Source organism: Saimiri boliviensis, chromosome 9 (assembly GCF_048565385.1).
Source record: "Saimiri boliviensis isolate mSaiBol1 chromosome 9, mSaiBol1.pri, whole genome shotgun sequence".
In the NCBI taxonomy this organism is placed as follows: domain Eukaryota; kingdom Metazoa; phylum Chordata; class Mammalia; order Primates; family Cebidae; genus Saimiri; species Saimiri boliviensis.
In genome coordinates this window covers 11,041,481-11,064,929 of record NC_133457.1, presented here as the reverse complement: position 1 = coordinate 11,064,929, position 23,449 = coordinate 11,041,481, and the positions used below count along the sequence as shown (strand labels likewise).

General features: G+C 50.1%; 1 protein-coding gene and 2 long non-coding RNA genes across 3 annotated transcripts in view; 2 read left to right on the top strand and 1 right to left on the bottom strand.

Annotated features, from left to right (window-relative positions):
- The first annotated feature begins 3,294 nt into the window (after positions 1–3,294).
- On the top strand, positions 3,295–7,048 carry LOC141585582 (uncharacterized). The gene is made up of 3 exons (XR_012519116.1): positions 3,295–3,437; positions 5,524–5,618; positions 6,273–7,048. It is a non-coding gene; the product is annotated as an uncharacterized LOC141585582 (long non-coding RNA).
- A 1,825-nt stretch (positions 7,049–8,873) lies between these two features.
- LOC141585580 (uncharacterized) lies at positions 8,874–21,981 on the bottom strand. Its single transcript, XR_012519114.1, has 2 exons — positions 21,909–21,981; positions 8,874–20,913 (listed from the first exon to the last, which is right to left on the bottom strand). It is a non-coding gene; the product is annotated as an uncharacterized LOC141585580 (long non-coding RNA).
- SLCO2A1 (solute carrier organic anion transporter family member 2A1) overlaps positions 21,562–23,449 on the top strand; it is a 90,207-nt gene continuing 88,319 nt past the window's right edge. Inside the window, exon 1 of the mRNA XM_003925063.4 lies at positions 21,562–21,991. Within this exon, the coding sequence (XP_003925112.1) occupies positions 21,896–21,991 (96 nt within the window). The 5' untranslated portion in view covers positions 21,562–21,895. The remainder of the gene's footprint in view (positions 21,992–23,449) is intronic.

Sequence of the window (23,449 nt, the reverse complement as noted above, 5' to 3'; positions counted from 1 at the left end):
TGGATATGCTGGCTTCTTCGGTTTGGGAGATCTGCTTGCGTCAAGTGATCAACTCTGAGCCACAAATGCTCAGATCACTCTTGTGAGGGCACGGAACTCCCAGAGGCTGCTGCGGGCCAGGGCCAGACTCACTTCTCCCCTCAGGGATCATCTCTGCTGCAGTCGCTCAGCCCTAGATCCTCCTGTCCTGAGCTGAGTTTTGATTAGTCATGAGATGGGGTGGTGTCCCCTTGCCTCTCAGAGAATCACCTGACCCCAGCTTCCTTTCAGACCACAGGGGGCCCTTTAAACAGCTTTGGGCAACAATATGGGCTAAAGGTCAGGAGACCAAGACCGACATGTCAACACTGTGAAGATCAACCCTCCTGGAAGCGATTCCAAGTCAAGTGATGAAGCACAAATAATGTGCAACCATAGTAAAATGATCTTATTTATTCTGCAAAGTAAGGGGGAAAATATAAACAAAACAAGATTTTCTCAGTAAAATAAGGCCACCCGCATACACTCCCCTTAAAAATCTAGGCTTGCCTGGAGTAACTGTGGGTTTTGGTCTATTGTCATGTAACTGTCAAGCTGCAGCACATGGTCTGAGGCAATCTCCTTATTTGACTGGGTCCTGATTTAGGAAAAAGGGAGGACCCAGGCTTCCTAAAATCCAGAGTCAACGTCCCCAGCTCTTCTCTCCTTTGCTGTGTATCTGGCAGCCCCACATGGACACACCCTGGGACCATGGGGAGAGGGCTTTGAATTCCAGCCCCACAGCCTTGCTCTCAGTTGCCTCCCACGTATAAGAAAACAAAAGGTCAGCCACCCAAGCTCAGTCAGCATCAGGGGGATGAGCCCAAAAAGAGATGATGATCCTGGAAAAGCATTCACTCCCCAGTAGCTGCTGGCTTGGGTGTTTCAGGTCCACAGGGAATCCTTTTTGATGTAGGATGGTGCTCAGAGTTCAGACTTTAGCTTTGGGTGTGAATGTTCAGTCCTGCTCGAGTCTTCTCAGTCAGCGTTTCAGACCTTTGCTCCCTCCTTCGTGCTTCTCCCGATCGCCCTAAATATGGATGTTTTCTAACAGAAGCTGAACAATGCTCAGACGTCAGGGCCTATGGCCTCTAATCTATTTGTGTGAAGGATCAAATGAAAATGGGCTTTTCCTGACAGTTCCAGGAGTGGATTAGCAGCCTGTGTTTGTGGGTGTTGTGGGGCTGGAGCGGCTGGAAGAATCCATCTTCTGTCCTCTATCCGTGGAGGCGGCTCCTGGGAAGGGAGGTAACGAAGGATCTGGCCTGGGGCCCAGGTGTCTGAGGAGTCCCTGGAAGCCCCCCAAGGCAGATGGTTCTCAGCAGCATGCCTGGAAGTTCCAGGGAGAAGGGAGCCATATCTGCCAGGGCCTGCCTGCATTTGCATCTTCCACCATGAACCCGAAGTTCCCTGGAGTCCACTGCCAGGGACTTTTCCTTCTCATTGTTGCCTCCACATGAACACGAGGGCAAATAACCAAGCAGGAATGTACTTTTAAAAGATGTTTAGGGAATTTCCTGGTTGTCACCACAAACTAGCTCTCCATACTTCCTACTTTTGTAGCCTGATCCAGTTGGAATTCAGAGTGATATCCTGGGAGTCACAGAATCCGGACCGATTTTTAAAAGTTCAATTATGTGTGCTAGATAAATCTTACAGTCAGGAACATAAGAAATATGTTCAGTAAAGATTTCCAATAACCACATTTGAAAGCACATCAGTTATTCTGGGGTCTGTAGCTGTCAGTTCCACCCACAGGCTCCGATATGGACTGTGACCTGTTGCCCAGACAGCAGCTGACTGTCCCACCCGACGGCAGCCGCTAGCTCGTGAGGCAGCCCCTGGCACGTGGGTTTAGTTAGGCAAGTGTTTTATTTCCTTTGCCTCAGGGTAGTTCCACACTGGCTGGAATCCAACTGACCTTGAAGGTCTTCTCAGGGAGTTTTGAATGGGGGACACACAGAGTGAGACACAGAGAGAAAAGCAGGAAGCAGAGAGAGACCCAGAGGGAAGCCGAGTCAGGAGAATAACAGATCCCCCAGGGTGGGAGCCGTGGATGCCAGTGTCTGGGCACTAGCAAGATGGAGCAGTCTCCTCTGCAGAGCATTTTTCCTGGGGTACATTGATGGGCTCCTGACAGCTAGGTTTGCACCCCAGCCCTGAACTTTAGCTGTGGGACTTGGGCAAGTTACAAACCTCTCTAAGCTGCAATGTCCTCCTCCTCAAATCGGGATGATGATGATGATGATGATGATGATGATAATCTATTCCATAAGGCTGTTGTGAGCATCCAGGATAAGGCACACAGAGCTTTTGGGGCCATGCCTAGCACCCAGAAAGAGAAAGTGCTCAACAGTTACCTGCTGTCATCATTGTTAAGGCTGCCTTTGAATGAATCCTGAACCACAAGTCCGAACTGCACTGATGGTGTCCTGCCCATCTGTCTTGCCTCTCCTTTCTCCTTTACAATAAACATTCATGACTCAAAGTAACTTGAGTGTGCCTGTGTTTATTGCAGCTTGAAAGAGCCTCTCTAGCACAGAAGTGAAAACTTCTTCAATACCACAGAGCCCAGGTAGCCACTCTCCATTTAAACCCACATGGGAAAAGCAGCCGGCAAATGGCTGGCTTGAGCTTTGAAGGGCCTGGATCTCAAGTGCCCTTTTGCACTCAAATTTGCCTTTGGGGCAACCTGGACAAAATGCAGTTATGGGGCACTGCTCTCCTGCCCAACAGGGAGGTGGTGGAGCCCCTTTCCAGACTGGAGTGGAGGAGAAGCTGGTGTTCCTGTCCAAAGGACACACCGCCAGCTCTGTAGGTTCACTGCTGACATCAAGTCACAGCAGCACCCCTGTGGGTCGCTGTCAGCAGTGAAGCTGCCTGCGTGTCTGTGAACTGGGCGACTGGACATGTGTGTGGACAGCAAAAGGTGTACATGCAAGAGTGTGGTATGTCCCGTGGCCATGGGCACCTGTGTGTTTGAGCCAGGAGAGATGCTACACAGGCAGGGCTGCAGGGAAAGCATGTTTGGGTGTGTCTGTGTGAGCTCGTACCTGGGAAGAGCTGTGTGTGTGTGGTGCTGGAGAGCTGTGGGGGCGGGTGTCTCCAACTGTGTACACCTGAGGATGGATATGTGTGCACAAGCGTGTGTGATCCTGTGCGTCGCCATGCATGACCAAGTGTTTATGTGATTTTGCACGTGGCTGCTGTGTGCAGCCACTCTGCCTACAGCAACTCAGCTGGCCCTCACGCAGAATGGGCGGGGCAGGCCACCAGGGTCACCTGGCTGACAGAGCTCTCATGACAGCCTTTGGGGCCTGCTGTGTTCCAAGAACCAGAGCCATCCAGGAACAGCTGCTGAGACTAGGAATGAGGAAGTTGCAAAGGTTCCTCTGGTTTTTCATTTCAAGAGGCACAAGGTAACCTTTGCCTCCACCACTTACGCTTGCCGCTTGCCGCTTGCCGCTTTCTCCTTGTCCCTTCCCCCAGGGAGGGAAGAGAGGCAGTTTCACTTTTCTTGCCAGTTATTTTCACTTTCAGACTCTCTTGATTAAACACTGAGAAAGATGAGGCAGGACTGGTGTGCTGTGTAGCCAAGTCTCAGGCACCGTCGTGAGGGTGCAGGGCCAAGGCAGGTGATCCTGCGTGGAGACGACCTAGGTGCAGGGACTGCCTGCAGATCCATGCTGATTACTGTGATCAGCCAGCCTGTCCAGTAGAGAGGCTGTGACTTCCCCAAGCACACCAAACTCTAACTCTCTGGGTCCTGTCATTTGGGCTGATGAGAAAGCAGCTTCTGAGAAAAGACGTGAGATTCATCCAAAGTAACACAGAGGTTGGTGTGAGAGCCAGCTGTCAATCCTAGTATTGATGGGAGACATCTGGCTGATTGGCCAACAGCAGGTAGAGGTAGGAGCTAAATTTCCATCCTTTATAATAACAGCCTATGCCAGACAACATAGCTCTCAGCACCTCTGTCCACTTCCCTGGCCACTTCATTCCTGCCCTCACTGTCCCTTCATGCCTGGTCAGGTGCCAGCCAACCAGACAGGCCCCAACCACTTCCTATTGGGCCCCAATCATCTGACAGGCTTCTCCCAGGGTAATCAACCCGTGCTTCTGAGCCTGAGACTTCAATCCTTCAGATAGGCCCTGCCTGCTCCCAGGAGGGTCTCTGCTGTGCACAGGCCATGGCAGCAGACCCTGCTTTCCCCCTAGGTTATTGATTCCCAGATCTCTCTGCCCCCCAAGTCTGAGCATGCTTGGACCCTGCTGTATACTCATGATGGACTCTGCATGCTTCAGAGTGCCTCCAATACCACACACACACACACACACACACACACACACGCTCTCTCTCACACACTCACACTCTCTCAAATATACACTGAAGTTCACATGCTCACCACACTCTCATTTTCTCTCTCTCTCTCACACACACACACACACACGCTCTCTCTCACACACTCACACTCTCTCAAACATACACTGAAGTTCACATGCTCACCACACTCTCATTTTCTCTCTCTCTCTCTCTCTCTCACACACACACATGCTCACACACAAGCTTTCTTGTTCTCTTTCACACCCACCCACAGACTCACATCCTTACACACACTCCCACCTCTTATAAGTGCTGTGTATCTTTGGGCTCTCCCCTCCCCCACAGACCACCCGTCTCATGGCCCTTATAATCTGTTCAGTTCTGCCTGAGGCTTGCCCTGCTGACTCGCCCAGCCCACCCTCCCAGGGCACCGTCTGTGTTTCCAGCCTGTGTTAACAAGATGTGTCCTGGTGGGTCCTTGACATTCTTCCAGCTGGAATGAGTATGTGCTGCATATATATATATAAAATACTTTTAGGCTTTGTCCAAAGAAACACAACCCCTTCTTCCACCACTTCACACAGTCATGCATATATATGCCTTCAGCCCTCTAAGAATGAGCCCCTTTCTTCCTGTGCAGATATGATCAGCTCTAGCCGACTATGGAAAACAGGGCAGACATTTGGCAAGGAAGTCAACGTAAAAGCCATCTATTTAGTCCCTAGGGCAGATGAAGGGCATGGAGGAAGGAGCCAGGGTGGCTCTGAGGCTGTGCCCCTGGGACGCGATGCTGACCTCAATTTGGAGGCTTTCCTCATGCTCCTACATCAGCAAATGTTTTTTGTTCCATTTCCACTCCAGGACTGGCATCTTCCCTGTGTGGAAAGTTCTTCTGACTCTCAGTCAGGAATGTGGGTACTGGGGGGAGCTCAGGGAGCACAGAAGAAACTGACAAAGTGTTCTGGATGTAATTCACAACATTTTTAGGCCTCTGCAGAAGTGTGGCTTTGTGTCCTGTAAAACACACATGAATGGGGCGTAGGGAAAAATAGAACAATCATGAAAGGAATGTCTGACACTGAGGGAGAAGAGGGTGGTGCAGGGAGATTGCCCTTCCGATGGCCATTGCTGCCACTTACCCTTGCCTTGCATACCATTAATTCCTTTTTTCTGATCTTCAGCCACAGCAACAATGACCAAGAATAAGTTAGAAAATGAGCCAAGAATGAGTCCAGGCACAGAAGCAAGCTGGTGTCAAGAGACTCACCATTGCCAGGTAAGCCAATGCCATCCCTCCAGCTCAGGCTGGAGTGGGCCCCCTTGAGTATGAGCCTGCTGTATTCATTGAGGCGGGGGAGGAGGGTGGGCAGGACAAGGTGATTTACTCTAAAAGAGGTTCTGAAAGCATGGTCACTGGAACAGCAGCAGCAGCTATACCTGGGGACTTGTCAGAAAGGAATGCAGAGGCTGGGTGCAGTGGCTCATGCCTGTAATTCCAGCACTTTGGGAGGCTGAGGCGGGTGGATCGCTTGAGGCTGGAGTTCAAGACCAGCCTGGCCAACATGGTGAAACCCCATCTTTACTAACAAACAGAAATTAGCTGCCGTTGTGCTGCACGCCTGTAGTTCCAGCTACGTGGGAGCCTGAAACACAAGAATCACTAGAACTCAGGAGCCTCACATTGCGGTGAACCAAGATCATGCTACTGCACTCCAGCCTGGGAGATAGAGTGAGACTCTGTCGCAAAAAAAAAAAAAAAAAAAAAAATGAATGAATGTAGAATCTCAGGCCCTACCCCAGTCCTACGTAATCAGAAACCCCAGGGCAGGGCCCCTTGCCATGTGTTTAAACAAGCTTCAGGGTTTCTGATGCACGCCCAAGTGTGAACACCAATGCTATCCATGGGCATTCTGTTTTCATCTCTCCACAGCCACCTACATCAGGCCAGGAAAATGTTTCCACACAGACTTCCCAGAGCAGAATACTCAGATCCCAGGTTCAGCGAGTGGCCTGAGTCTCTGAACTCACCAAGGCCCTGCTGCTGCCCACAGGCCTCTGTCTTCACCAACTTTTACTGAAATTCCATGGAAGCGAGGAGCGCAGAGCAGCAGAGGCAACTGGAACCCAAGATGAGCTCCTCTAGTGACCAGATGGGCCCACCTTCCATACAAGCCATGATACTTTCTCTAAGGGACTGGTAGAAGGAGAGCTTTACAAGCTAAACCAAGGTCAGAGAAAAGACAGATGGCCTGGCTGCATAGTAAGATCAAAGTTAGGTGACTTGAGGGTATGAATATCCTGTGATTTGGAAAGGATTACCTTTGTCACAAGAACTACCCTTAATATACTTTGGGTCTTCAGGCACAGCAAAAGGGAGGGGAGCAAACTGCAGCTGGAGCAGATATTCTGACAGCTTTCCTCCCTCTTCCATCATCAGAAGTTGATGTCTTCTCCCTTCCACCCTAGTGAAGCTTCTGTACAAAGAGAGAACAGCGAAGACTCAAACCCCACAGCAGAGTCTGTGGAAGTTTATAAGGAGCAGGAAAATGTAGATTTGCTAACTTCCAGGGGAAGTGCAGACTTCAATGGGATGAGGTTTTTTGCTTGGTTGGGATTTTTGTTGTTTTTTTTTTTGAGACAGAGTCTCACTCTGTCACCCAGGCTGGAGTGCAGTGGTATGATCTCAGCTCACTGCAACCTTTGCCTCCTGGGTTCAAGCAATTTTTGTGCCTCAGCCTCCTGAGTAGCTGGGACTACATGTGCCTGCCACCACACCCAGCTAATATTTTTGTATTTTTAGTAGAGATGGGATTTCACCATGCTGCTCAGGTTGGTCTTGAACTCCTGACCTCATGATCCACCCACCTTGGCCTCCCAAAGTGCTGGAATTACAGGCATGAGCCACCGTGCTGGGCCTGGAATGAATTTCTAAAAGACAGAAAGGAGAGCGATTAGGGGTGTCATGAGGTACATAGGGGTCCCACGGGGGCCACTCCCCTCTGGGTCACATAATACTCACCAAGAAGGCATCTTCACAGACTGAACAGTGAGACTCACATCTTGGAGGTTGCAGTGAGCTGAGATCATACCATTGCACTCCAGCCCAGGCAACAGTGCGAGACTTCATCTCAATAATAATAATAACAATAGTTATTCATTTAACTAGAATAGTAATCAAAAGACTTTAAAATCACTACAGAAAGTTACATGGATATAAAAACATTAACTCTTTTAAAGTTCAATTTTTCTAAATAATTAAAAACTCAATAAAGATAACATGAAACACATGAAATTAGCTTGTTAAAGTGTAGAATCTGTTTCCTAGGCCAATTACCCAAAAGGCAAAGAAAAAAGAAAACTGCCAGTAGTGTGATTGCTTTTATTTATAACAAGTTCCTTTAGACAACCTGGAAGTTAAGCCTAATAAAAAGAATACTTAAATTTAATTAGGCACAGGAAGAGTGCATCCAGGGTTATGAATATACACTATGTTACAGAGAAATGTAAGCAAGAAAACTGATACCTTGTACAGGAGAATGCCTGGCTCTTAGTAATAACATAAGAAATTTCCTGGTTACATGGAACAATTCAGACATATCAGGAAAAGTCAAAAGTACAAAATCAGGCCAGGCATGGTGGCTCATGTCTGTAACCCCAGCACTTTTGAAGACCAAGGCAAGTGAATCACCTGAAGTCAGGAGTTCAAGACCAGCCTGGCTAACATGGTGAAACCCCATCTCTACTACAAGTACAAAAGTTAGCCAGGCATGGTGGCAGACACCTGTAATACCAGCTACTTGGGAGGCTGAGGCAAGAGAATTGCTTGAACCTGGGAGGCAGAGGTTGCAGTGAGCCAAAATCCCACCACTGCACTTTAGTGTGGGCAACGGTGAGTCTGCATCTCAAAAAAAAAAAGGTACAGAATCAAGTTGTACCAGGAAACATTGCTTTCCTAGACCTTCAAGATAAACACTTATACAAAAATTAGCCAGGTATGGCGGCATGTGCCTGTAATCCCAGCTACTTGGGAGGCTGAGGCAGGAGAATCACTTGAACCCAGAAGGTGAAGGTTGCAGTGAGCCAAGATTGTGTCACTGCACTCTGGCCTGAGTAATAGAGTAAGTATCTGTCTTAAAAAAAAAAAAAAAAAAAAAAAAAAGGTGACAAATCATAACAGCTGTACTAAAACCAGGGAAAAAGTTACAGGACTTGGCAAAAATGTTGAAGGAGAAGGTGATCAACCCAGCCAAGCAAAAAGACAGACCTTTTCAAAAATAGAAAGAAAGAGAGTTGCATTTCCAACCTCAAACTAGGGAAATTAGATAGAGCTCAGGAAGAAATGTGGCAAAAGTAGAAACTGTTTGTAGTTTAGAGGATGACTGCTAAGAAACAGATTTCAGAACCAAAAAATCAAAACTTCTTACAATTTTATTAAAAGCAAATCAACATTTTATGAACCCCCTTGTTATTCTAACATAGGGGACCAACATTTTAAGTTCTGTATCAGTGTGTGTGTGTGTGTGTGTGTGTGTGTGTGTTTTGAGACGGAGTTTCGCTCTTGTTACCCAGGCTGGAGTGCAATGGCACGATCTCGGCTCACTGCAACCTCCGCCTCCTGGGTTCGGGATTTCTCCTGCCTCAGCCTCCTGAGTAGCTGGGATTACAGGCACGCGCCACCAAGCCCAACTAATTTTTTTGTATTTTTAGTAGAGACGGGGTTTCACCATGTTGACCAGGATGGTCTCGATCTCTTGACCTCGTGATCCACCTGCCTCGGCCTCCCAAAGTGCTGGGATTACAGGCTTGAGCCACCACGTGCTTGGCCCAGTGTGTTTTTAACATCAAAGTTCAATCTCTAGAAAGGCTCATACACAATTTCCTCCTAATTGTAACTCACTGATCACACAGAAAACTTTTACAAATTGTCTTTTCATAAACATTACCTGATTTACTTACACCATTAACAACATGCTTGGACTTTCTGCTTTGTCTTATACTTCCTCTTTCATGAATAACCAGTCATTTTAATTAGAACAGAAATTTACCACACAAGATTTTTTTCTTATATAAAATCCTTTTCACTTCAATCTTCCTTACCAAATACACATCATACCGTCCTCATATGCTTGCATAGAATTGTCTTTCTCATCAATAGTGGTTTAATCACACACATTAGTTACAGTGTTAACTCTTGGCAACCCTAATTTTCAGTAAAAACCTAGAAAGTAAGCAGCTTTTAGCCATCAATCATGTACCAACCAATAATCCATGAATACACATTTTATAATTTCCAGGAATACATGCTAACAGAATCAACTCTTTAATATAGAACAGGACATTTTTACTAGCAGACCCATTTATGTTTCTCAAAAATAAGAAACGAAACGTGTATGAACCAAAACCCATAATATTCAGCAGCAAATGTCTCAGCATAACTTCTTAACTGAAAATAATATAGACATTCAATGTACATCCATCATTTAACTTAGTTTAGGAAACCCTAAGGATATCATAACTAATGACATTTGAGATATCATCTCATGTAAACATATAAAACATAACGATTATCAACAGTTTACTTACAAACTTTTATTTCATTTACACCCATTCAATTCATTCACTCTTAACAATTATATTTTGAAAATTTCATGAGACACTAGACAAATCTAGCTACCATTTTAGGCTAAATTTTTTCATCAGCCAAATTTACATGACTGCATGCAAGTCAAGTATCATAAAAGCTAGAACCCTAAAGTTAAATACATGCACATTTTTCTAATAACTCAGAAGACATAGTGATTCCCACCAAAGCAACAATATTAGACTCATCCCACCCACCAAAAGATTACTAAGTTACATGAACTTGAAAAGCATTTGGGCTTATTTGCGTAATTTATGAGTACTCATTTATTTATGAACCAATTTGATACCATAGATAATATACAAACAGATATGTATACACATGTATACACAACAATACAAAAAGACACAAAGAAGTTACAGCTTTAATTTTAAAAATCACTAGTTCAAAAGGACAGTTGGATTCAAACCCTGTTTCTGTAAATGAAACAGGCTGAAATTTATTCGTCCCCCGTGGCCAAAGCCCTTACTAAATTTTAGGTAAAACAGGGTACAAGTTTACATCTCAAGCACAGAGAGAAGTTTTCTCAAGAAGGTGTTTGGGTGTGCTAGAGGAGGATTAAAATGCATGCGAAGGTAACATAAATCATAGGAATTTATCACACAATTTTACAAAGAAGCACAAGGATGAGCCTAGAGAAAACTTAGGAACCTTTTCAAGATAATCAGCTGGAAGAGTGAAAGAAGAAGGAGGGAGTAAACAACAGAGCAGAGATGGTGAAAAAGGTGCAGAAGTCAGGCAGAGGTGGGCAGGAGGTGCCTAAGGGAGGCATTCTATTTAGAACTTTCGAAGGGCCAACTGAGAAATAGGCTTCCTTTCCATTTTCTCTGGGAGGCTCAGTGTTTTCTTTGCTCCAATTGTGCATGCAAATAGGCAAGTTTGGGACTTCAAAGGAGTCCCCATTTTTGCCAACAAAGTTTAAGATTACCCTAAGTCATTTTTGTCGAGAGACTTGGCCAATTGCAATTCCATGGACCATCATTTTTGCTCATAAATCTAGCAGGAGCAAAGATGTGCCGGAAGGTGGCTGATCAGCAGGGAAATCTTAAAATATGTGTTATGGATTGCACCGATCTGATGAAAATGTCCTTTCCATTGCCCTTAGTTTGAATCTCCCCCACACAACCTTACAGACAGCCGAGTTCAACTGGGAAGACTCCCCCAAAGGTGGTGTCAACTGGGATGGCAGATCCACCATCTCCCCAACGTGAGGGGTGGTCTCACCTTCACCCTGAGTACCTTCTTAGCCAACAGGGTCTGATCCCAGCAGGGACAATAGCTCCTTGAGACCCAGTAGGACAACAAGGTCTGTGTTCCTAAGTACCAGGTGCCCAGTCACAATGACCTCTCACAGTGGGGGTGCCAGGTCACACTAATCTTTCACAGATACTGGGAAGCCCTTAATCACCAAGCCTTGGTTCCTGTTCTTTGAAACACAGATTACAACAACTAGACCCAACTTGTAAGGGAGCTGCATAGTTAAGTGAGATGCTGGCTCTGAGGCCACTGTGTGAATTGCCCGGTGTTGCTGAAAACTGGGTTTATTGGAGTCAACAGAACTCTTCATATGCCAGCAACAGGAAATCCAGCTCAATGAAACTTAAGCTATAAAAAGAATTTATTGGCTTACAGAACTACAAAGACCAGATGCAACGGCCCATTGAGACCTAGAGCCTGAAGGATGTGGCCATGGGCCCTGGTGACCTCTGGCCCACACTCCTGCTCTTCCCCGTGGTCACATTCTGGGGCAGGGCTCCATAGACCTTGACACTGAGGGAGGGGGCTGTCTGCCTTGACCCTGGCCCTGGGAGAGACCACACTGTCCTGGTTGCTCCAGCAGGAGGCCCAAGGAGCAATGCCCTCCTGCCCCAATGGGCGTCAGCTTACCTGGGCCTCAGAACCTGAGGATGAGGAGGGCTGGGACCCCAAAGGAAGGTGGGGGAACTTTCACCAGAAGAGGGACAGATTTGGGGAGGGGTCAACAGCAGATTTTACCTTGCTGACCATCACTCCTACTACTGTCGCTGGAGGGAGGTGCCCAGAGCTGGTGAGGCCAGGAGCGCCTGCATGCATTTAGTCTCCACACCCTGGTGTGAGAGAGCCGTGGGCTCACCATCCTCAGGTCAGAGTCCTCCCTGGTCATTCTCCTCGGCCTCCTCACCTGCTGCCTGCACAGGGAAGCAGTGAGCATTCTCTTCCTGAATGCCCTGCAATGGAGCCACACCTCCAGGCACTCCCTCCCTGTGACCAGGAACAGGGAGGGGGCCTGACTTCTAGTGACTTCACCAGGTGACTCAGAGCACCATACCGGGCCCAGGGTGTGTTGCAGACCAGGGCCCAGGTAAAGGGTCTCACTGAGCTTTTATTGGCCTTGATGTTTACAGCAGAGAAGGCAGAACTGGGAGAGCCAGGCCGGCCTGGGGCAGGGGCCAAGCAAAGGGAGAGGCTGTGGTCCAGGACCCAGGAGCCACTGTCCACCCTCAGTGCCCTCGGCCCCAGCTTTGTTCAATTGGAAAATAAGGTATGCCCTACGTGTGTCTCCCATCACCCCCTCGTGCAGGAGTGGTGGGAGAGGCAGGCTCTTCGGACAGATCAGCCCTGCCGTGTCTCCGGCAACGCAGCGGCATCCTGCTATCTGCACTTGCGTTTGTACTTGGTCCCTGCCCTGAAGGCTCACAATCTACCTGATATGGGTCAGTCCAAACAGTGCAGAGAGGGCGTGTGCATGGCAATGCAGGGCACCTGTTCCCTTTTCCAGGTGAGAGAAAAACAGGGCTCAATACATATTCCTCAGGCTGTGTGGACGGGGGCTGAGGTGCAGGAAGGCAGGAAATAGGGAGCCTGGGGCCTTTCAATAAATGAGGAAGCCACAGACCTGGGCAAATAGAGAGGAGAGAAGGGGGCCCAAGAAGCAAGACTGAGGAGAAAAGAGATCCCTCCCAAAAGTGAGGCCAGGGCAGGTGGGAGCGTGTGGGCCCAGACCAGAGGCAGGACCCAGGGCAGGGTACACGACCCCCAGAGTGGTTATACAAGTGATACAGGCGTTGCGGGACTCCAGAAAACAAATAAGGATGCACAAGGAATCTCCTCGTTAGGGCTTCCGTGAGCTGGCCCTGCTATAAGTGAAGTGAAGACACAAGGAGCGCACTTCTAACAGGAAATGCCAAGACAGCATTAAGGAGGCCTGCCTGCCAAGAGTGTGTGCGTGCGCCTGTGTGTGCATGTATGTGTGTGTATATATGTGTGCCTGGGTGCATCTGTGCATTTGTGCGTGTGTGCCTGTGTGTGCACATGTGTGTGCATGTGCGTGTGTGTGCCTGTGTCTGTGTCTGTGTGCACATGTGTCTGTGTGCGTGTGCATGTACCTGTGTGTATGTGTGTGTGTGCCTGTATGTGTGTGCCTGTGTGTGTGACTGTGTGGGTATGTGCGTGTGTGTGTGTGTGTGTGTGTGTGTGTGTGTGTGTGTCCTGCTGCAGCCTCTTGGCAGCTCCCGGGTTTGGGTTCCCAAGGAAGAGGGACGGAGTTCCAGGGCTGGCATAGATGCACATAGAGGGAAGGTTTCTGGGAGAAGAGGGGAAACAGGGCCCTGAGGCTCTTCCCACGAGCTGTAAATACTAGCTGTAGAGCCGCCCAGGCCCCAGAGAAAGCAGGGCCTTCTGTAGAGAAAAGTGGCGAACGACCGGGGGAGAGAACAGGGGACCATGAGGGAAGCACTGCTAAATTCATAAGAAAAATACAATAGTAATAATGGTGGCCATTATTGAGGGCTGTGAGACCAATTCACTCCTCACAGCACCTCTGAGAATTAACAGCTGCACAGAGAAGTTAGGTAACTTGCCTGAGGTCACAGAGCTCATAAGCTGGCAGTGCTGGGACAGACCAAGAGAACAGCCTGGCTTTGGACCTAAAATCTTAACACTTCAGTTATGCCAGTGAGGAATCCAGCTCTTGCTGGGAAGGCACCCACATAAGGTCTCTGGCCTGTATTCCTGGCTGCTGAGTTCCTTCTCCAGAACTGGGGATGGTGAGGGTGCCGGGTCAAGGCATCCGCACCCCACTGCATCTGTGGGTGAGCCCCAAGTTGGTCGGGGCAGTGAAAGGGATGAGGCTCTCAGACCTCCAGAGCTTCGCCTGGACTGCTGAGGACAAGGAAGGCCCTAGGAGTCCCCAAGTTCTGGAGAGGGAGTGGGGCGGAGCTCTGCAGCTGGCATTGTCATGCCATTCTCTTTGGGGGGCTCCTCTTGCTCTGTAGGGGCCAGGAGTCGCGTCATTGTGAGGAAAAAGAGGCCTACGGGATGGAAATGCAGGAATTGGTTTGAATTAGTGTGAGGAATTCGTTTGAATATCATAGAGAAAAATATCTAGAAGTCTTAAAACCTGCCGGGCTTAGTCATGATACCACTGCCAGTCAGTCCGAAGGCAAAGAACTATTTGTAAAATGTTATCCGTCAAGCCACTAATTGTAAAGAAGGAAAGTTACAGGCATCCTCAACTTTCAACACCCACAGAGGGTTTAAGTGACTTAGTAATTCCTGGTTGCCCATGTGGCCATTCAAGAGACGATAAACAGGAGCTCCTGGCAGCACGGAACAATGCCTGCTGTAAAAGGTAGGATACTAACGGTAAGCAACGATTTTTCTCAGTAAAAACACGCTTATGGGGAAAATTGGAAACAGTAGAAAATTCAGTAAAATTTAAATAGTGATACGGAATTATAGGTGAATGAAACAAATATTTTATCTCCCTCAGTAGAGTCAAAAACACAGTTATTTTTGAAAGAAGATAAAATAAGAATTAGCAAGCAGCTTAAAAACAAGCATCAGGGCAGAGACAAAGTATGGCTCTCTATTTGCTTGGCAACAGCAAAATGGCAGGATCCTCTGGGTCCCCGGCCCAGCACAGGACTGAGAACTTCACAGGTGCTCACAGAACATGTGTGGAGAGATCCTGGCAAAATCCAGAGGCAGAGATGGAATCCCTGCTCCCCAGGAGTGGCTGGTTATCACAGCAGTTCCAGATGGATGTCGTGCAGACAGGGCCAGGCTGGGGCTCCCACCCCCAGGGAGGAAGCTACTGAGGGACTGGACAGGGGAGGGGTGCACGGTGAGGCCTGTCGGGGTTTTTCATGCTCCTGCAAAAGCTTCAAACGACTTCCACTCGGTGAGACCAGGAGCTGGAACAGCCAGACTAGGCCTTGAGCAACTCATTCGTGGAAGACAGTGGAAACCCCACCATCCTGTGCTAGGCGCTGTGCCCAGAGGGGTGGACGCCAGGGAAAATGCAGAGCAGCTGGGGTCCCAGGAGGACACTCTGGTGCTGTGGTGCCCTCCTCTTGCCACACTGCGTTTTCTCAGGCAGGGGGCAGGAGGGCAAAGTCTGCCTCAGGTCCTGAGCGAGAGGAGAGGGTGGGAGGTAGAATGGGACGCAGTAGGTGCCGTGGAAAGCCACACTGGAGGAATGGAATGTGCAGTCAGCAGGAGCAGAAAAGAGGTTCCTGGGGCTGGATCTAGCGAGGGCCCGCCAGTGGCCCCAGCCTGCGCTCAGGCCTTCATGTAGGAAGAACTCACCAGGCTGGGTGTTGCCGGGGTTGCTAAGGTGGCATCACTGCGAAGAGAAAAGGAGGGCTTTCTGAGGGGCAGGGATGGGTGAGGTACTAACATGGGCTTCTGACCCTGAAGGGTTGTGCTGTGGGTGGGCGCTGGACCTGGTCTGCTCACATTCCCTTTGAGCAAGAGTTTCCCAGCAACTTAGATTCTGTACCTGGGCTGCCTGGGTTTTACTCCTGGCTCTGTCACTTACTATACATGTGGCCTGACCAAGTTATTTTACTTCTCTGTGCCTCAGTTTCTAGTCTTCTCAGACCTACTAGTTATTAGGACCCAGCTTGACAGTCACCTCCTCCAGGAAGTCTTCCTGCTGCCCAAGGTTAATTAGGGCCCCTCTTCCATGCTCCCATAGCAGCTGTGCACAATAGCTTTCTTCCTACATCATAGCCACCCTTGCTTTTCTTGTTTCCCACCCTAAGACTGTAGAGTTTCTGAGGTCAGGAGATGTTCTTGGAGCTTATTTTTTATTTTTGTATTTCCTCAGTGCTAGGAAATATTTGCTGAAATTCATGTAAAATGGAACAAATGAAAATAACCTCCCTCATTGGGTGGTTTGGAGGATTGAAAGAATCAGCCCTGGCTGGGTGTGGTGGGTCACACCTATAATCCCAGCACTTTGGGAGGTTGAGGTGGGTGGATCACTTGAGGTCAGGAGTTTGAGACCAGCCTGGCCAACATGGTGAAACCCTGTCTCTACTAAAAATACAAAAAAAATTAGCTGGGTGTGGTGGCAGGCACCTGTAATCCCAGCTACTCAGGAAGCTGAAGCTGGAAAAACACTTGAACCCAGGAGGTGGAGGTTGCAGTGAGCAGAGACTATACTCCAGCCTGGGCAACAGAGCAAGACTCTGTCTCAAAAAAAAAAAAAAAGAAGAATCAAATTTATACTAGAACCAGGCACCAGGCACAGACTGTTGTCACTGTTAATAAAAATTACAATAGTGGTCAGAGTGGCTTCCAGAGAAACAGACTGCCCCACCAGTGACAGTCACAAAGCAGTGGAGCGCTTGCTGCAAACATGCCCTCTGATGCAGGAGAGGCAGTCACTGTCGAGAGTTAATCCGTGATCACACTTGGGCATCTAAATTGTCAAGGAAGCTTCATCAGCTGCTACAGGAGTAGGCAGTGTGGCTCACCAAGTTCACGGCCAGCCACCAGTGAGAAGAGACAAGGCTGAGACCCAGAGACAACCAGAGGCCCCCAGGGGGCAGGAGTGGGGTTCGGGCAGAGAGAACAAAGGCGTGGAGGTCTAGGAGCAACGAGGCCTTTTCTAGTCACAAGGGCCAGTTTAGAATTCATTTCTGCTTAATAGCACTTAATAAACATTTTTGAGCAACGGAATATGTTAGGTCAAATGGGGGATATAAAGAGAATTGACACAGAACCTTTGCCCTAGAAGAGCTCACAGCTGAGTTGGAGGAAGAGCCCTAGAGTGCAGTTTACTAACATCAGTACCACCAGCCCCCACAGCAATGGCAGCTGCCCAGCACCGAGACCTTACTCTGCTCCAGGCACTCCATGCACCATCTCATAACAGCTCATCATGAAGAGAAGGCACCGCGGATCCAATGGGTTAAGCAAGGAATCAAAGGTAGTCAGCAACTTGGACTACCAGGTCTGTGCGTTCCAGGACTGTACCACTGCAAGACATGACTCTGCTGTTGTTACGGGACCAAAACAGGCAATTAACAACGCGAGCCTCTCCTCGAAGAGTAGAAGTCAAGCATTGTGAGGCCGGCAGTGCAGGCAGTGGAACAGCATGAGCAAAAGCCCAGAGGTGGGAATGAATTTGCAACTGCCCCAGCTGGAGGTCCAAGACAGCTGGAGACGATTCAGGCAGAGCGGAGAGCCCAGAGCTGCTCAGCTGCTCCCTGTCCCTGTCTTTCTCCTTCCCTCTGCAACCTTCAGAAAGTGGTTGATGCTTTCTACTTGCACTTTTCCTTTCCAGTTCCTCCTGCCCATATCACCCACTGCAGTCACTCTTGCCAAGTTCCTCAATGCCAGCCTTGCCAGCCTGGTGGCCACTCCTCAGGCCTTCTCTCGCCTCCTCAGCAGCCTGGCCATCTTCTTGCCCTCCTCCCTTTAGAAAAAGTACGCTCAGCGTCGGCCGGGCGCAATGGCTCACACCTGTAATCCCAGCACTTTGAGAGGCCGAGGCGGGTGGATCATGAGGTCAGGAGATCGAGACCATGATGACTATGGTGAAACCCCATCTCTACCAAAACACAAAAATTAGCTGGGCATGGTGGCACACACCTGTAGTCCCAGCTACTCAGGAGGCTGAGGCAGGGGAATCACTTAAACCCAGGAGGCGGAAGTTGGAGTGATCTGAGATTGTGCCACTGCACTCCAGCCTGTTGACAGAGCAAGACTTCGTCTCAAAAAAAGGAAAGAAAGGAAGAGTAACCTCAGCTCTATCAACACTTCCTCCCGCGGTTTACTTTCCTCCACTCTGGCTCCATCCCTTGTGCCACCCCTGATCTTGCTGTGGCCCATCCTGGACCTACTTCTTATCAACAGTCTCCCTAGGAGACTCATTCAGTCTTGAGGCTTACCCATCACCTCCACGTGGGATTTCCAAGCCTGTATCTCTAACCCAGTGTCCACCCTGAGTGCTGGACCCATATAGCCATCTGCCTCCTGAACAGCTTTACCTGGGTGTAGTCTGGGAAATTTGAATTCAAAATGTGACCAGGAGACTCACTGGCTTCTTTCAGTAGTGGCTGCTCCTTCTGGGCCCCTCTGTCAGGAGTGGGCATCACCAATGCTTGTTGCCCAAGTCAGATCCTGGGAGTCATCGCTAACATCTTTCCACACTGACATGTGGGTAGCCACCTCCCTTTGACATTTTTTGAGCTTTTCTCTCCTTCCTACAACCATCCCACTGCTGCCATGCAAGCCTTTATCATAGTTCCTGGGATTCCTTCCACAGACTGCCCAGTTCCACTCTGGCTGCCAGAGAGGTCCATGCAAAATGCAAATTAGCCCAAGTTACCCTTGTTCAGAAGCCTTTAACAGCTCCCCCATCGTGCGGGGGAGAAAGCCTAAAGTCCCAGCCTCTTTGCTTCACACATACCCACTGTGCTTGGCCTTGAGCTCCAGCCAGAATGAAACTAACCAGCCTGGAACCATGAAGTACCTTTACCCTCTTTACCCTAATCCTCTCAATCCTACGAATTCTTAAGGCTCAGCTTGACAGTCACCTCCTCCAGGAAGTCTTCCTGCTGTCCAAGGTGAATTAGGACCCCACGTTCATGCTCCCATAGCAGCTGTGCACAGTAGCTTTCTTCCTACATCACAGACACGCTTTCTCTTCTTGTTTCCCACCCTGACAGCATGCAGTCTTTGAGACTAGGAGATGTTCTTGTGGTTTTGCGTTTTTGTTTTTGTTTTTGTTTTTGAGACAGAGTCTCACTCTGTTGTCCAGGCTGGAGTGCAGTGGCATGATCTTGGCTCACTGCAGCCTCTGCCTCCCAGGTTCAAGCAATTCTCCTGCCTCAGCCTCCCAAGTAACTGGGACTCAGACGCGTGCCACCATGCCTGGCTAATTTTTTATTTTGGTAGAGACAGGGTTTCACCATGCTGGCCAGGCTGGTCTCAAACTTCTGACCTCAAGTGATTCCCCCACCTTGGCCTCCCAAAGTGCTGGGATTAGAGGCATGAGCCACCATGTCCAGCCTTTTTTTTTCTTTTTTTTTTTGTATTTTTTTCAGAGCTAGGAAATATTTACTGAAATTTTAGGATGGAGAGTCTGGGGGTGCTCTTGAAAGGAAATGGGTTACTTCATTTGTAGGTGTTGAAAATGTAAAACACAATATTATTTTTGCCCTTTTCCATAACAAAATCCCAGCGGTGTTCAGAGGACAGCAGTAGTGTTAACTATACTTCTTAGCATCCTTTGCAGGGGATAGCTATGTGACCTAGGTTCGGCCAAGAAGACTTAAGGAAAACCAGCTGTGCATGCAAGGGAGCGATTTGCTCCCTTGATGTAAGCATGGCTCCTTCCTGTTTCCTGTCTTCCACATCTTTCCTGGAATTAGGAGAGGAGGCTGGAGATGGAGCAGCCATCTTGTGACAATGAGCCAGTCATGGGAATGTGAACCACAGGCCAAGGAATCTTGAAAGGCCTGGGTCCTGACCCCTGGACTACCTACTAGCAGCCTTTTTATTATGAGAGACCAATAAATCTCATTTAAGTCATTTTGGTTGGCTCTCCATTACATTTAGCTGAACTCCACCCAGTAAAGGTCAATGGAGGAAGATAAGCATCTGTGAGCATTTCTGAATAGGCTTTTCCTTTGGAGATGACGCTAGCACTGATGGGAGGCAGAGGGCCAGGTTAATGGAACAGGACTAGGTGAGGGCTGGAGAGGCTGATCCTCACAGGGGTTCTACCAGAGGATGATAGTTTGGCCTCAGAGTTTGAGAAAGACGCTCCAGCCCTGGTAGCCCTAAGGTGCCTGTGACCTTGGCCTGGGGGTTTTCTGGTCCCTGTTCGGTTCAACGTCCAAAATGGGGCTGTTGGACCAGACAACTGATCAGAAAGCATAGTACTTTCAGTCTGGGCTTTGGAGTCGGGCAAGGCTGAATTCAGGGTCCAGCTCCACCACTTGCTAGCTGTGTGGCTTCCAGACAGCTTTTTCAGCAGACCACTCTAGCAACCTTTTCTGTGGAGTCCGGACTGTAACAGCACCTAGACCTGTAGGGCTAATGTTGGGGTTTCATGAAATCATGCGTGTGGGTGCTCAGCAGTGGGCCTGGCACGCCCAGCACATACCAAGTGCTCCATGCTGGTATCTGTCCTTGCATTCCATGTTCTCCCAGTGGACAGATGGGACCTGGAGTTCATGCCTGACCTGGGGCTGGGGCTGGGGCTGCTGCCCGGCTGTGGGAAGCCTGTCTGAATGCATTGCTCTCTGTGGCTGAGTGAAGTGGCCAGAGGCTACCCACTGTTGAGCATCTTTGGAATGCTGCTGTGTCCAGGGACCTTGGGTTGCAGGTGGAGAAAATCCCTCAGATTCAGGCCAGACCAGGCCCAGAAAGGTATCAGGTCTTGGGTAGAAATAAGAAGCCCATGTGGTCTATCTATCCTGCTGCTTTTGTCTTAGCTAAAGCTTCCTGGGAATTGACGGCATCTTTTGCTGAATTAGGGGTGAGCTTGGAGAGGTTGCCTCCGCACGGGACTACAGGAATGAGGGAGCTGGAAAAATGCCTCCAGAGCTGGATTCCTAACTGCAGCGGCTTTTGGAAGAACCTTCTTATCCTTCCCTTGAGAAGCCTCACTGTCTCTTCTCCACGCTTGGAATCCTGGTGGTAAAAAAATCTTGGAGAAAAAATAAACCCTCTGTTCATTCCAGCACTGAGAAAGAGGTAAGTGGGGTGCGTCCCGTTTGTCCACACCCCTCACCCCCCTTACCCCTCCCCACAGCACTCCAGGCCAGACCCAGCCATACTGACACTTGACAGCCACTGGAGTTTACCTTGGCTCAGATCCAGAGAGTTCGGGCCCAGCCCCCACCTTTTCACCTTGTTACCCGGCCCCCTCTCCAGCGCTAAGAGCAGTTTAAATATAAATCAGTCCTCAACACAAACAGAGCTGCAGCGAGTCTCAGAGCCATCACCGGAACTGAGGGCCCAGGTTTTCTGCGAGTGCAAACAAGCAGAGACTGGCTCGGTAAATCTCCCCAAGAGCGTCGGGAGCGGTGCCGGGGCTCCCCTCCACCCCCACCCCGGCTCCCGATGGCCCTTCCAGCGCCCACGTCGGGCCCCCTCCTACCCCAGCCTTCCTGCCCCCCTGCCCTGCCGACCTCTTTCTCCATCCTGTCCAGTCACCCGCCGTCGCTTCGCCCACCCTCTCTTCGCCAGTCCCCAGGAGCCTCCCCCCTTGCAGCCTCCTGCCCCCTCCAGCCGTCACCTCCCCTCCCCGAGCCCGCCACCTCCCTCCCTCCCTCTCCGCCTCCCGGCAGGCGGGATCTTCTCCGGGGCGGTCAAGCCTCGCGGGTCGCTGCGGCGTCACACCTGTCTGAGGGGGCGGCGGCGGCGGCGGGGCGGGGGCTCGCAGCGCCTTTGACACCCGAGGAAAAGAGGGAGGAGGGAGAGCGCGTTTCATCATCGGCGGCGGCCACTTATAAAACTTCTGGGCGCGCACTCCTGGCTCAGTCTCCTCGCCACGAACCTCCTCCGGCCACCGCCGCCGCGCTCGCCTCTCACCCGCCGGGCCGCTCCAGCCCGAGGCGCCCCAGCCCCGGGGCCCGCCGCCCCCAGCCGCTCCGCTCCGCTCCGCTCCCCGCCATCCTCCCGCAGCCATGGGGCTCCTACCCAAGCTTGGCGAGCCCCAGGGCAGCGACGCCTCTTCTAGCCGAGCCGGCCGCTGTGTCCGCTCCGTCTTTGGCAACATTAAGGTGAGCGGAGTCCGCGGGATCGTCCCGGCCCGAGGCGGGTCTGGCGCACCTTCTCCGGAGCACCCGCGTCTGTCAACCCGAGCCAGGAGGCGCCGGGGACCCCGGGCTCCCTCCCGTGCCGCGCTCCGATCTCTTCCCCGGGCGACGCGTGCTGGGCTTGTGTCTGCCAGTGTGTGTGTGCGAGCGCGCGTGTGTGCACGGGAGGGTGTGTTGGGCGTGTATATGTGCGCACGCGAGTGTGTGTGGTGGTCACACGCCCTCATCGGAGTAGGTAATGGGACAATGGAAGTACCTGCTTACTGCTTACTGGGGCAACTCCAGGCAGAGTTCGGAGCTAGAGAATTGTCCTGCTCGCTGATCGAAAAAGATCTTCTCAAGGAACCCTTTTCCGGCCTCCGACGAGCGGTTGCTTCGTCAATGGGATGGGCTTGGAGGTGCGGGGGGTGGGTGGGAAGACACGGGCACCTTGGGGGACAGGCTGGGCCTCGTCCGAGCGCCCTTGCCCTGGGGTGCGTGTCAGAAGGAATGTTCTCCTGCCCCAGGCTTTATTCTGCCAGCGCGGGGGGCTCTGCTACCTGGCTGTGCTGCTCGCGGTGAAGTGGAGAATTCCCTTTCAGCGGGCAGCTTCCGCAGGCTGGCAACCAACCCGCGTTCTTGGATTGGCTTCTTTGGTCTGGAAATGGTCCCAGGAAGACCACAGCTCTCACGGTTCAGTAAGGTCTAAGCAGGTACCACTCACTCACCAGGCAAGTTATAGGGAGCGGGTGAGAAGATAGACAGGATGGTGATAGCGGTTAGGATGAGAGCACCTTCCCCAGGGGGTCAGAAATGCTTTCCACTCCCTCACAAGTCCAGGAGGACCTGGAATGGTTCAATCCACACTCAGGCTCTTTTGCCCATTCTGGCTCGGCAGAAGTAACCATGGAAGATAATAACTCCTGAGAGGGCAAAGCTGCTGCGGTGAGGGTGTGAGAGACTGCAGAGATGGCAACAGAGCCCCTTCCGGTCAGGGTGGGATCATGGTGCAGAGAGGTTGTTTCCTACAACCATACAATCAGGTGGAACTGGGTAAAGCCTCCAATGGTGCAATTAAGGGGAAGCTGGATTACACAAAAGGACGATGGGAGTCTCCGTGGATTGGCTACATGTGTTCAACAGAAAGGAATCTGGAGGTCAGAGTGGATCTTACCTGTATACTTACTCAACTGGGATCTCCACTCTTGCTTCTGCGCTTTCTGCACTACAATAAATACAGAATGAATTGATTTTGTAGTTGGATTTGAATAAGCAACAGAAATTTTGAGATGGTTTAAAATAATCTCCTCATTTTCGGCCAGACCTGGACGGAAACATTGTGTGCAGTTTTGGTTCCACCATTTTGGAGAAGTTCGATCAGAGAATTTTGGAACCTTTGGTATTCATAAATTAGGAATTGAGAGGACAGGGTGGGGACTAGGA